The 12,533-nt window shown below is 42.3% G+C and overlaps 1 protein-coding gene across 2 annotated transcripts in view; it reads right to left on the reverse strand.

The window, feature by feature from the left end:
• Positions 1 to 12,533, reverse strand: part of SPINT1 (serine peptidase inhibitor, Kunitz type 1) — a 203,149-nt gene that overhangs the window by 21,775 nt on the left and 168,841 nt on the right. For both annotated transcript variants that reach the window (XM_069208561.1, XM_069208562.1), the window contains exons 8-9: positions 8,532 to 8,702; positions 2,542 to 2,601 (exon numbers count right to left, since the gene is read on the reverse strand). In XM_069208561.1, the coding sequence (XP_069064662.1) occupies positions 2,542 to 2,601; positions 8,532 to 8,702 (231 nt within the window). The remainder of the gene's footprint in view (positions 1 to 2,541; positions 2,602 to 8,531; positions 8,703 to 12,533) is intronic.

Below are 12,533 nucleotides of genomic sequence, written 5' to 3' on the forward strand. Positions count from 1 at the left end.
TTGGCAAGTAAGCAATAGTGCACCTAGTGGCATGGCAGGGCACACTGGTTTCAAGGTGTTTGCCCTGAACAGGGCCACTTAACAGCTCTGGATTCTGCTGAAATTGAATTAATTTGCAGCCAAAGCTAATCTGTTTTTTTCAAAAACTACACTTTTAGTAATAGAAAGCAGATCTTAAGGCTGATAAAACAATGAATAACACAGAAAGCATAGCATCTTCTGGGTCCAGATATGGCCTCAAAGAGTCTATAATATAAAAGCTGTGCAGCTCGCAGCTAATTAGTAACTATTCTCATTGAATTCCTATAGACCAAAGATAAAGACTCAACAGGCTCCAGATCACCTAGGTTCACACCAAGAGTTCAGCTCAGACGGTGTAAGTTAACTGCAGCTATGAGAACGGTACGGCAGCGGTATGTATCAATCCCTATCTGCCTTTGTCCTAGTTTCCAACCAGTGATTAATTTGAGTAAGGGCTTGCAAGTGTTGGCTCACTGGCGCTCAATTGTGGGGACTGGGACATTCTCCATCATCAAACTTTGATACAGAACAAGAGAGGGGAAGACAAAAAAGGGTGAAGAATGGGGAAAGGAAAGATGAGAAAACAGTGCCAAATGGAGAAAAGAGGAATAAAAAGGAACCTACAAGAACTATATTTAGTAGCACATACTGTATGGTAGTGAATGAAAAAGGCATGCAGTGGTATTTTGCAATCCCGACATTCTGCAGCACCAGAATTGTGAGACAAGCTTTGGGCCGCAGCACGTATTCTTTTACAAATTACACACTAGTGAGAGGAAGATGGAAAGTAGGAGGACACAGAAAAAAGAGGAAGCAACTGAAAATAGAAAAATAATTAAGTGAAGGATAGTCTGGATGAGAATTAGATAAGGAAAAAAGAATGAGGGAGCAGAACTAAATATCAAGTGCTTCCCACTGAATATATATGGCAGTGCCTTCACTTCCCCCATTTCTCATTCTGCACAGGAAGTAGGCAAGATGTCACTTATCCCATCTTATTCATTCTACTGGTTGAACCACAGCTAAAACTAATACAAATGACCAGTCTCATTAAATGTAGTCAAATTAAGCAACAAACCGTCAAGGTTACATTGTGTGCAGAATGCAATAGGTCTGCTATTCATGTCCGATCCATAATCTTAAGGTGTGAGTGCAACCCTTTCATGCTACGAACTAAACCTGGCCAAAACTAGATTTTACCTTTACTGAATAGAGGACGCAAAATGCTTTAGGGAAGTTCTGGTACTGGAAATTTGTGGGTGCCCCACATTGAACCGCTTTAAAGTTCATTAAACAAGATGCTCCTATGTTCGTCTGGGAGTGACCGCTGTACCAAGTCAATATGAAGAATGAGTAATAATCATGTGGCTCCTGGAATCATAATTTGTGTGGGTTTACCTCTTGATCTGCTTTTTTTGCTTCAAATTGTAACAATTCCGCTGACACTCGTTTCACTCAAAGGAATAATCAAAGGGTTTATCAAGGCTGTTAAAAACATCATTGACTTACGATTGCATATACAAGTAATGGGAACATGGTGAAACCCAAAAGCACTTCAGACCCGTGAAGGCCCGTTGGTGAAATACACATAATAAAAAGGCATTTTAAGTTTGTAATGTAACAATTGCAAAATAGTGTCACACAAACAATCTTAATCTATAAATGTCTAAATTACTGAGGTTTTGCTGTTCTATGATATCACTTAGAATTGAGATAATCAACACAAACGAGGAAATAAAGCAGTTTTTTGTAATCAAGATTCATAATGAGCATTTAGAGTTCCACACTCTGTGCTCTTAATTTTGAAGGTGTCAGGGTTAAAAACGTACTGCATTAATGATCTAATCAATAAGCCGGTCTGTACTTCTAAGTATGTGCACTACAAAAAGAACAAATCAGTTTCAACCTCCCACGGCACACTTGCATCACCCCACACCTGAAGGAGCTCCACTGGCTTCCCATTCCTAAACGTGCACAATTCAAACTCCTCACCCACACTTTTAAGACACCACATAACACTTTCCCAGCACCCTTAAGCAATCACATATGCTTTCACAAACCTCTTAGACACCTCCTTTCATTTGAACTCCTATTTGCACAAATCCCACACATACCAAAAACCAGATCAGGCGATGGAGCCTTCTCCTACATCACTCCTAGAGCGTTCAGCAACCTTCCACTTCGCGTAAGAGCCTCATTCTGACTTACTGAATTCCAAAAGAAGCTGAAGACCTGGCTTTGAGTAGTCCTACTAGGCCCTAGGTGTGGCTAGAAACACACTAGCTTAGTGCCTGGATACCCTCCCGGGTGATAGTGCATTCTACATAACAATAATATTAATTCATATCTTTTCGTAGTGCTTACAGAGAAAGAGCTGTGTTCCACCGAGGTATTAGAATTTAAGACAGTATAACGCAAAGAGGGAATCCTTATCAACCTGCAATGCAATAACAGACATTCTTGCACTTTGTAGCTGAAAACTACAAATATATAGTTTAGCCATAAAATAAATCATCTTACCAGATCCTTCTGATGCTTGTTTATCAGACTGTTCAAGTCTTCTCCCAAACACATCATTTTCTGTTTGGAGAAAAGTAATGGGCAGTGAGCAATTTTCAAAGGAAACACTGAGCTCAACACCATTTAACAACATACTGAGGACTGAAGTTCTTTGGAACGGGTGAGGGGCGTTTGGCGGAATCTGCACTTCAAATAGGACATAAGTCTTCAAAGGCGGCTACCAGGTGCTTCCAGTTTTCACCCAGTTACCCATCCACAAACAGATGTAGCGAGGAGTGCTCAGGTTTTAGAGTCACCCAACCCCCTCACTGCGTGGCTAAGGTTCGGCTATCGTCTGCCAAACAATTAGCTGCAGTTCTCTTGCTGGCTGTCTGCAGCCAGCTCTCTGTTTTACAAAAAGCTTGGGGATAACAGCTTCTTCGGATCCACCTCAACAGCAGCAAGTACTTTCATCTGAACAAAGCACGCACAATATTAAGGAATACAGGCGGAGTGTGAAAGACTCCTACACTAGATACACGGATAACTGCAGCTTGCAGCAAGATATCTTGCCCAGACACTATCAATGAACACGCAACAGAACGCACTGTCATGTACTAAAGTCAACTTCTTTTGTGTAGGCACAGCTAATAACTTCATGTGCTATTCCAACCTTATAGTTGCATTGCATAGTGAACAGATGTTGATTTTGCACAATTACAAAAATACAAATTTTATTAAACAGTGTGAGATGACAATGAGTAGACTTGCAGGGGTTCGACCATGTGACTGAAGTTGTGCATATTAATCTACCGATCCTTGTGTCTTTCATGCCGTAAAGCTATCACTGCCTAGACTTAAAATGACAACAAAGCTTTGGGGCCCATTCGCAACCTTACTCACTGGCAGAAAGTGGATGCACGCTAGAAAAATATTTAATGAATTTATATTTAATGTGCTTGGTTCCCAAAAGAAAAAAAGTATCTGCCTCTGGCTTTAACTTGCTGTCGCGCTTTCCTGCATGTCTGCGAGGGTACCATGGGGATTCAGAGGGACTGGGGCAGGTATTACTTGAGGGATGGGGCTCTTAGACCTGCTCTTCGTGTGTGTAATAAATAGCTCTGTGAAGCAACTATGTACCATTTTATTATGAGACTGCACCTGAACAATATTTAAACTGTTTTGGCAGCACTGAAGTGAAGGAACACCAAGCTAGTGCAGAAACATAACTATTGCGGTGAACTTGTAATGTTAAAAAACAAACAAAAAAATTAACTTAGCGTCAGTAAGCACATTTCTTATGGATACTTTCTTCTTGCTCATTCGTCATCTTCTGAATCACCTCTAGATTCTAGACGCGATCTAGAAAAATTGCAATAGCTTTCCTGGACCAGCAGGAGGTGCCATGGTTCAGATGTGACTTTGGTGCATCACATGATGTGACATCACAGAATGATATATGGTACCAGCTGGAGCTGACCAACCTGAAGGGAATGCAGTGCGTAGAACAAAAAGATATCCAATCAATAACAGTTTTGAACTACTATCCAGAACAGGGAGGTGGATGGGTCAGTAAAGAATCAGATAGTAGAGCGTCATCAGAAAGGTGGTTACTGCAGGAAAGTAACTTTTCCTTCTGATCTGCAAAACTTTTCCTTCTGATGGACACTTCTCTCTCCAGATTACTTTCCTCTTGAATCAATACAAAATCAGTACTCAGTTGAGGGTGGTCTGAGGAGGGAGGCAGCTGAAGATCTCGAAACATAGCAGATTAAGTTACACCATTCTCAAAAAACGTACTGACATAGAAACAATCTGAAAATGCAGGTGGCTGAACAATGTAAAAAAACATACTTGCTAAGGTTACACCATATTGGTGAGCAGAAGCGCAGTGAGAAAGTGCATAACGGAGGTACTGGAGACATCAGGGGTTTTACACAATCTGTTTGCTATACCTCCATCCAGGTAAGGGAGGATGGTATGGCCTTACCTACAGGCAATACCAGCTTTGTCAGTCCCTATCCTTCAGTGCCTTGAATATCGGTTACAGCATGCTCCTGGATACTATTAGCCTTAAGCACATCCAAACAATCCCCAAGATACCGGGCCAGAGTTTAGGTATTTTTATTATGTTTTTTATTTGCATTTTTTATTTGCATTTTTTATCAGTAAGCATATAGCCAATAAGAAAGTCAGTAGGTGAAGGATAAAGAAGCTAGACTGTGCACAATCAAGAAAGACAGTAGAAGGACTGCACTCCAGGCTTGTGCTTCTGTTGGGTTGTAGTTTAGTGCACTGGTAGACTGTGTAATTCAATGGGCCTTTTGGAAGCCCTTAAGTAGTCTGTCCAGGAAGGCTGATGACAATAGGGATACAGCATCACACTTATTGCATTTGTTTTATTAATACTACTGCCTGAAACCAAAAACATCACTATGTACTGCGAGTCATCATCTTACACAACGTATCTGTCTATCATGATTAAAGAAGCTTAAGGTATTAAAGGGACTGCTCCTCACCAGTTCCACCTGCTGACAGTGGGTGCACTTCCCTTATCGGCCAATCGGTTACAAAGGTGGAACCTAAACTTTTCCACTTGGTTACCGTTCCAAGCCGCTTCACTAACCAACGATGGGGGAAACTCACAGAGTACTTGAAGAGCTACTGTAATCCAAGGCTGGTGCCTGACAGCGAGTCTCCTGGAGGTGAGGGGACATCACTAGAAGCCTACACATCTTGCTGAAGAAGCTGTGTGCATGTCTGAAATCCGGAGAGGATTTCTATTTCCTAAGAGGAAAAAAGAGAGCACACAGCCCCATAGCTATCTACCTAAGGAGAAACCCACAGCCTGAGGAGAGGAGCAACCCAGGAGAAGCAGACCGCCAAAGACATGTGCCCAGAACTAACTTGTGGTAACCTTGGCTTGCTTGCCTGACTTAAGACCAAGCTCATATTTCTGATAATCCATCACAGTGGCCATCACAGAGGAGCAGTGCTAACTCGTTCACAGCACTCAGAAAGCCATGGACCAAAGGATAGAATCCTCAGAGCTGGAATTACCGGTCAAGATTGTCATCGCCGAGCTGCTGCAGTCTTCAGTGACCTTACAGAGAGAAGGAACAGGGTGGAGGGCTGCAGGGAGCAAATGAATATGCTCCGGTGACAGCGAGCATGCATGCTCGCCCAATAACAAATAAAAGCTGCACAGCTGCACTTGAAATCAACATCAGTCAGCATCAGTCACAAACTTTAAAGTTGGCTAAACAGATTTTGGTGTAACTTTTAAAGATAACTGCAGCCCACACAAATGTACTGCATAGACAAAATTACAGACAGACCTATGCGTTAGAGAATACAAGAAGACTGATCCACCTCCTCATTCTGAGCCTGCAATTTCGATTGATTTAAGACATTTACTGTGTAGTGAACCTTGAAGATCTCACAGGGTCCATCTCAATAGCACCACCTTTTCCCTATTCAACATAATACATTTTGATGTGACTAAAGTAATTTTCTTTCCTTAAAGAGGCTGGGCATTCACTCTTTGCACCTACTGTTTTGACTGCTTAGTTTCAGAGCCTCTTCCACCCCCACACCCCACAGTACCTCCCACAGATGCATTTAGCTGCTCATCCTCCCTACACCCTGACAGGCACTGTAGGTGTGTACCTGGCCCAGTTCACAGCGTGACGGACCCCAGTGATAAATAGCCCCAACCTCCGCAATTGAGGCACAGTTCTACCTGCTTGCCCCATGCCTCTCCAACACCAAATTGGTTCTAACTGGGAAACTCAACATGAATACCTAAGCCCCTCTACAATGGAGGAATCAATATATTTCACTCATGAGGATCAACTTACTCCTTTACACATACCTGCTAAAGACTGGAGCACCTTTGCTACCCCATTTCCATCTCCACCCTTCACTTGATATCTAGACTTTACAATACAGCTGCTTTGGTGCCTTTATGCAGGCTCAGGCAGTAACAATGTTTTTGGAAGGCTGGTTCTAACATGCAAGCACCTCTTCTGGTGGTGGACTTTCACCACTAGTTTCCAATTAAGCAGGGACCCTGACCAGGTGGACTCTCTAAAAGAGGACGTCAGCGTCTGGCCTCATCTCACTGTTACTGAGCTGTTTCAAACTCTCACTTCAGGATGTACCATATCAGCATTTAAGTTTCAAAACTTATTTTTCAATTTTAGACAAATATAGGCAATTCAACATAAAAAGCCTGTCACACCCAAACCTTCATACATATGTTCAGTTCAAGCCTTCATGCTCGGTGCGTCACCATTCTGCCCTTCCTCACTCCATACAAGCATCAGCCTGACAGCTACCAGAGCCTTTGTTGTCAGTTCATGGCTGAGGGGCATCTGCTGGTTCCCCACAACTTGCGAATTATCAGTTTACCAGCAGGACACACGGAGGATCAAAACGTACCCAGGACATGATGCAATTCTTCCATTATCATGTGCCAGAAACCTCTCAGGACAGGACATCGTCAACAGTATGTGCAAAATACTTTTCTTACCAACCCATGCCTCCAACACCTGTTATTCTATGTTTGCCATGTATTTTAGCTGGTGTTACGTGCCTTCACTAATGAACCCTTATTTTAATGTTCTTTCCCATGGGTATGCGGAGCAAAGGTTAAGGGCTCTCATCACTATTTTACTCTATGGATCTTCGTCCATTGCTATACCCAGCTCTTCCTCCCAGGCTATTTGAAACTACAACTTATTTGGTTTCTGACTTGTTGATTATATATTGTAAATGAGGTAAATGTGAGCCGAGTCTGACTTCCTGTGGTTACTCGTAGCGACTTGTATGTTCAGTGGACCCAGTGTCTATTTGGGATATATTTTAATTTTGCATATTCTGTTATGCCAAAATCCAACTTCACCTTTAAACATAACATTCCCAATGTTAGTGAGCTATGCTTTTTCTAGCTCACATACCACCCTTTGTGCAAGCCAGATGCATATTCTCAATTACCAAATAAAGGTTTAAAGGCAAGAGAAAGCTGGTCAGCCCTGCACTGACCCACAGTTTGTCCCAAATTAGGAAAGTGACTCAGTCATGGAAATGTGAACAGGGCCTCAGCGCCTTGTTACTCACCATGTTTTTCGTCTATCTTCTACCCTTTACCTTTCTGTTTTTCAAAGTGTGACACTCCAAATGCAACAGGTATGCCCAGATATGGGTCCCAAACTCACTGTGCTAAGGCCGCATCTCAAGGAAGACACTCACCAAGGATGAAACTCGTCAGAGGTTGCTTTATTTCATTCAGAAGTGACATGGTCTATCAGTTACGGCTTGAGCTTTCCAACTGGTGGAGGATCAAGGCAATTTAATGCAGACCACAATAACTATTAGAGGCTGAGATGGTTTCAAAGATTTCACTCATCACGTGATTTTACTCCTCTCTGTGTGATGTCCTAAGTGCAATGGATATGCCCGGATAAGGGCCCTGTAGCTCACTGTGCCTTCAGATTCTAGGTGCATCTCACTCATGAGGCTCTGAAGGGCTGCAGCCTGTCTAGTGTTGCTTGCCCTCCCATTCAGAGGGGACGAGGGTAAGCAGTACTGACTGGACTGCTCCTATGTAGCATGACCAATGCTGATTTGTAAACAGTTGCTCTCTGTGTGTAGTGGCACAGTCAGCAGCAACATGATTGGATGGAATGAACAGAATTACAATAGGTTGAGAATAATTCATGCATTCCACCCATGCTTTTTAAATTTCTCTCTGTTAATTAATCCCATTGAAATGATAACAGTTGCTAGCTAAGATACTTTGGCCCTAAAGATCCCTCACTTATGAGGTGCAGCTTGAACCATAAGGGCTTGGAACTCACTTCATACAGAGAAAAGTGCAACCTGTAACTGCTCACTACATTCAGTGTTATGAAATGCGCTTTACTTGTGACCTGCCTCTAGAAAAAAAGGCAACAATGTAGTGGAAGCAACGGTAAACATTTTAAGTCTGATTACATGCATATGCTTACTTGAGACCCCGTTGCATGTTGCAAGACACTCCTCCTCCTTTACAAAGTTATTAGTATTGCCACTGCAGCCTCCATATGTAAAGATGAAGCATTTCTGTTTAAATGGGTCGTAGTACCAACGAGTGAAACTGGCGCGACAGGGTCCAGTGTGTGGAAAATCAACACATCGTACTGCCAAGAAGTCAAAAACAAAACAAAATACAATTAACGTCATGATAAATTACTGTACATGTAATCATAACTGCACAATTAAATTAGTAAAACAGTGCAATTCACTTGCATGGCAATTCAACCAAGGAGAGATGGTCGCTGGTGAACAGAGTTAGATCTAGGAAACAGCCCCTTCGGTAGAGAACATGTGTTATATAGTGTGATTCGAGGCTCTATACATTTAGAAATAAGCATCGCACATATACTTTGACTGACTTGAAGGCATCTTGCATGGAACTGCATTCACAAACTTGTGCTGCAAGGAGGTGATGTAACCGGAAGTCAGATGTGCACCAACTGAACAGGTCACCGTAAAGTGGAGGAGCTGGACTAAACAATGGCAAGTTATGCTTTGTACAACAACTAACATATGTACCACAACTCAGACATGGAAAGCATAATGGTCATTGGTCCCCACTATCGACAAAATACAAAAACTAATTTTAAAAAAGAAAATAAAAGAAAAGGCTGCAAGTAATGAGTCCCCAATGGGCATTGCATGGTAGTTGTACGAGTTGGGGGTGCATTGTTGTGTTTATGTCCTGCAGGTACAGCGGTTAGAGAACATACGTGGAGAGTTACCAAGCTCATCAGAGAATAAAGAGAAAGAAATCTGTACGTGAAGACAAGGTGGAGGCTAAAAAGCAAGAGCCTCTACAGCGGAGGGCAACTTGTCTAAATCTATTTGGTTGTTTTAAACATGAATACTTTGACTACTTTCTTTATACCAGTCTTATTTATTTATATGTTGTATACGTTTAGACACATGAAAACCCAAGAAGGATTTGGAGTCGGTGCCGATGAGGGTTCATAATCTCCGATATGGGCTCCACAGGAGAAGGAGTATGAAAAGACTGGCTTGAGTCCTTCTGTTATGATGATTTTGGTTCCGTGTCTTTCGGCACCAAAGATTTTGGTAGGTGCAACTTGCTCAGCACCAAAGTGGAGGCTGAAAGTGCTTGGCTCAGAGCTGAAGCTCAAATCGAGAAGGAGACAATCTCTTGGTCCAATGAGATGGAGGTCGAAGCCGAAGCCGATGACTTGGTCTTGGCAGCTGTTGTCAGTGCAGAGTCAGAAAGCGGGGCAGCCAAAGTATACTTCCAATTCCGACCATGACCTGGTGGACAGTGGCAGACCGGTGACCTCAAGCAAGAACCTATTAAGGGTTTTGGGGTGGACAGAAGGGGCCGCTTTACTCACAGGTTGTGCCAATGTTATTTTATGTCTCTCAATGTCTGTTTGAACGTTGGAATCAAAAGAGTAGTGGATGAAAAGAGTCTCCTGTTTGGGTTCCTCCTGGGCAAATTCCTCTCCTAAGATGTCCGAAGTGTCGTCCGGAGCCCTGTGTGCCATTTCCAATCAATGTGCTCTTCGGTTCCGAAGCTGTCTCTTCGATCGCAACGATTTGCATGCATCACAGGCACCTCTTGATGATCAGGAGAGAGGCAGAGATTACACACCAGATGTTAAACTGTGTGGAAATTTTGCGAGGCACTTAGGTCAGAAACGGAATGTAGTCTGTTCCCTGTGTCTGTCAGTGCCACATGGAAATAGGCCCGAGTCGGACGTACACATCCCGAAGGGTGCACGGTTGGTGCCTGGACGGACAATTCAAGAAAAATGCTAGGGTGGAAGAAGCACATTTAGAAGACAATACTGTCAAAAGAGGGTAAGATAGAAGAAAGATTTTGAACCGGAGGGAGTTGAAGACCTTCCAGCGGAGAGAAAACAATCTGACAATCTAACAAAGGAGTCGATGTCCATGTGCACTATCACTGAGAGGAGGAGTTACTCGATTCCATGACTTGAAACACTTCTTCAAAGAAAAGCAACTTGTACTACTCTGGACCCAACGCTAGACGACAGGAGTATGCAAGCATATGTATCTACAGCCACACATGTTATCGAACATGTTTCCTTTAGTACTTCTCACAGCAAATTAACTTCAGTCACATTTTAAGCCACTCATAAAGCAACCATGCCTTGATGCTGAAAACCATGAGAATTAAAAGCCAATAGCAAACTAAAGTTTTATGCATAAAATGATAAAAATTGACCTACAGCAAGAGGGTGGAATTTATTGAAAAGAACACATTTAACGATGAAGAGGCTGGTTCTATTTTGGCAGAAGACCCATATCTACTCTGCTTTCAACTATAAAAGTACATCTGCAATTAATTTGTTAGGCTACTCTGGAGCTTTAGACAAACGTCAACACCTGGAACTATTGAGTGAATACCAAAATGTGGGTATTGCTTGGCAAAGATTTAGAATGGATAGGCTTTCTCAACACAAACCAAGACCATAGTAGATTAATTCCTCCATACACCCCTGCACAATAGTTCAAGCCTAATCATTTGTGTCTTGTGTGCAATAACACTTGCTACGTTAGAAAGACTCAAATGCCCCTCTTAGCACAATTTTTGAGTCATGCGTAATCACCGTTAGCAACTGGATCACATCCAACCAACTTAATTTCAATCTGAACAAAAATGTTAGAACACAAAATAGACACCGTGGTGAATCTATCAATGAGCTCAAAATCTTAAGAGAGATTTTACTCTTCTCAGGCTCTCCCCAGAACTACAAGCCACATCAGTGTCCTGTGGCTAGTCTATGTGAATGAGATTAACCTAGGTGTATTATAATACCTTCTAAATAATTTACATCTTAAACCCTAATATGGTATTACCCCATGCCTTCCATTTTCACAGTAGATTATGCACTATGCATAACTCAGCAAACTACGCAAAGGAATCGGACCAGGGGTCCACCACAGTAAATTAAACACTCTCTTACCCCCATGCTTCGATAAATTGCCATCGGCAGGGGTATCTTCCTTAACCCAAATAAGCAAACTTTGCCCTGCCATGTAGGGAACATAGTAAATTACCCTTGCCTTGTGGAAAGCAATAAGAACTCTGTCTCTTCAAGCTTTAGAGCTCTGCATAAGCCCCAACTTCCTACAGTAGGACAAACAGAAGAGGCACAGCCTTATTCAGTGACTACTTTCCTAATGTTTGAAGACTGTTCACTATGCTGGACTTTCACCACCAAGACTTGGAGCTAAACGATTGGGTATTATGTCCACCATGCTATTATTCATCAGCACAATACATAGGAAAAATGATGCAAGAGACATACACCAGCTCATCCTGTAAATCTTTATGATGCTGACATTGCATACCTGCAGCAAACAAGCCAAGTACAACACAACCATATCATGCCAGGGCCTCAAGCATCTCAACATGTACTTTCTGCACTCTTTCAACCAAACATACAATCCACATGTCATTGCTTCGGGGAGTGTAACTGCTATGGTGTCACATAGATTAGTGACATCTGGCACTATATGAATGCTAGCTAAGATGAGGACCTACATTAAAGGCTCCTATTAAAGTTGAATGCACAGACTATATAATGAGTGCCAAAAACCACAGACATGAGACTACAGGCCCTAGAAGCAACCCACTGGCTCTACTATAAATTGAAAATTGTTGCACTATCCACTAGCCTTTAGTGAGCATAAGACTGTTTAACCACCTTTCCTTCAGAAAGCTCCTGAAGAGGAACGCTGCAGTGAAGTGTTTGACAGAGTACAAGGTGCAGGCCCATATCTCCTCCTACTTGATTGCTGTCACTATTCCTGTAGGACTTTTAACTACCACTGAAACTTGTCTTGAGCTGCAGTACAATTTGGTGCTATTGTAGTGCTGTGTTGCTATAAAGCAACGTAAGCACGCTTACAAAAATCCAAAATAAATAATGTCATCTATGACCACCACAGTTTGT

Source organism: Pleurodeles waltl, chromosome 9 (assembly GCF_031143425.1).
Source record: "Pleurodeles waltl isolate 20211129_DDA chromosome 9, aPleWal1.hap1.20221129, whole genome shotgun sequence".
NCBI classification, from domain to species: domain Eukaryota; kingdom Metazoa; phylum Chordata; class Amphibia; order Caudata; family Salamandridae; genus Pleurodeles; species Pleurodeles waltl.